The 2,500-nt window shown below is 33.7% G+C and overlaps 1 protein-coding gene across 2 annotated transcripts in view; it reads right to left on the reverse strand.

The window, feature by feature from the left end:
- The window catches only part of LOC113824757 (uncharacterized), a 1,685-nt gene extending 1,453 nt beyond the window's left edge, over positions 1-232 (reverse strand). Inside the window, exon 1 of one of the 2 annotated variants that reach the window (XM_070137554.1) lies at positions 111-232. In XM_070137554.1, coding sequence (XP_069993655.1) covers positions 111-115 — 5 coding nt within the window. In that variant the 5' untranslated portion in view covers positions 116-232. The remainder of the gene's footprint in view (positions 1-110) is intronic. The other variant, XM_070137553.1, reaches the window with a different exon arrangement.
- Positions 233-2,500: the final 2,268 nt, after the last annotated feature.

The raw sequence follows: 2,500 nt of genomic DNA on the forward strand, positions 1-2,500 counted from the left end.
CCATCCTGTGCTATGTATGTTAGTGTTTGCGATTGGGAAATACTGATTAGTGCAAGATGCAGAATCTTTGCCAGGAAAACTACAAAGATATTCTTTCGTACGAAACTTACTTCATACTGAAAGAAAGGAGAGTCTCTTGTGCACCGGTTCCTTGTGCTGATGCAATGGCAACTGACAACGAATGCAGTTTGGTTTCGCTTTATATGCAACCTCACTGATAGCCATGTGACACTGTTGACGTCACGCAGCTGCTCTTGTGAATCGTTCCAAGGGTTTTCTTTCGCTTAATCTTTGTTTATTGGGAAATAGAAAGGATCCCATGAAGTTGTCTTCAGCTCGAAGATAGATTTTCCTATATTTCTTAATGCTGTATCACAGAGTTTGTATGATGCCTCATACTTTGCTTGTTGTTCGCGTGCTTTCTCTTACTTTCCGGATTTAAAGCGTGGTGCGTATGCTAATATGGATATCTGTGCATTCAATTATGCGTTTCATTGCATGGACCCATGACTATCCATCTATATGTAAATCCACACACAGATTGTGGCCAAAACATACACCAATCAAATCTTTCAACTACAATGACTGTAGAAACATAGAATTGACAAAGTGTGTAAAGAAATTAATCATAGTAAACCAGACCTTTGTGTAGCGAAACACAACGAACGGACCAGAAAAAAATTAAAGCAAATTAATTTATAATGAATGAGATAACAAAAGTACGATTGATCAAATACTGCATATATATATATTCACATTCTTTTCATTATAATTCATGCACGTTCATCTTCATTTAAATCGCCTATCTCTAATGTAGTCATTGCGTTATTAATAACATGTATTATCATTACTAATATCAATATTATTATCATATAATGATGTTCATATATAGAGTATATTTACACACATGTATGTTTTGTGGGCGTCTCTATGTATACACACACACATATGAGGACATACCTACATATACAAATATACATATGAATATATACATGTATATAAGTATATATGAACACATATAAAGGTATGTCTTGATATATATCTATGTGTTTGTGCATGTATATTTATAGATGCACATGCACACAAACACAAATATTGTGTGTATGTGTTTATGTGTGTATATACATATATATGTGAATATACAAATATATATATATAGAAGTACATGTATATATGCATGTATATATAAGGACATATATATATATATATATATATATATATATATATATATATATATATATATATATGCATTCGTACATATATACATGCATATAAAAGTACATGTGTATTACATATGTGTATATATATTCATATTTATGTATTCCTTTTTATGTTTGTGTATTTATTTATATATGTGTGTGTATATATTGGTGTATGTATGCTTATACGTAGAGTTATATGCATGCGCACACATATATATGAGTTTCTCCGAGTGCGTATGTGTGTGTATATGAATGTATATATACATATACAATAGTACATGAATGGATATATATATATGTGTGTGTGTGTGTGTGTGTGTGTGTGTGTGTGTGTGTGTGTGTGTGTGTGTGTGTGTGTGTATAAAGTTTTAGTAAATGATTGCTCTTCTTGCTCAGGCTATACTAAAGCAGGTACATAAATGAAATTCAAATGCAAATCTTAGGAATTTATAAGTACAAAATTTCATTAAGCTTTGTTTCCTTCATGCTCCTCTCAAACAGCTTCAAACTTGGGTAGGACAGCTAAAATGAATAAATAAATAAATAAATAAAAACGGCGATGAATAGGCTCCTGCACAATCATCAGATAGTGAAGCTCATCCTTCAGGATCGGGACCACGTCCTCACAAATACTGAGGTCAGGGGAACGGCCGGCCACTCCTCGTTTCCGGAAAGGGAGGTCTCGTTGTCTTTGAGGAGGCCTGGAGTTGCGAGGACTTTCGTGCAGGGCGCTTTGTGGTGAAGGAATGTGTCCCTTTGCGCATCTAGAACACAAGCAGGGACTCTCACGAAAGGAATAGCTTGCTAATAGAGAATCTCGGAAAGAAAACAGGGTTCAAACCAAATATATCCGCTTGGCCATAGGGTGGTCAGGTCGTTTGCCAAAGGTCAGCGCCGTAGTTGTCCATTCCTCAAGGGAATCCAGTGATTCATCTAAGGAAATATAGGTGTGTGTATGCATATAATGCATATATATGTGTGTACGCATATATATGTATATATATACACATATGAATCTATGTGCACTTACATATGTGTGCGTGTTAGTGTGAGTGTATACATATGCACATACATGTATGCGTGGGTGAGTGTATAATATATTTATACATATACATACAAACACACACACACATACACACACACACACACACACACACACACACACACACATATATATATATATATATATATATATATATATATATATATATATATATATATATATATATATATGTATATATATGTATGTATACTAAATATATTTACATACTCAATGTATACCTACACGTGTAAAGGAC

Source organism: Penaeus vannamei, chromosome 23 (assembly GCF_042767895.1).
Source record: "Penaeus vannamei isolate JL-2024 chromosome 23, ASM4276789v1, whole genome shotgun sequence".
Taxonomy (NCBI): domain Eukaryota; kingdom Metazoa; phylum Arthropoda; class Malacostraca; order Decapoda; family Penaeidae; genus Penaeus; species Penaeus vannamei.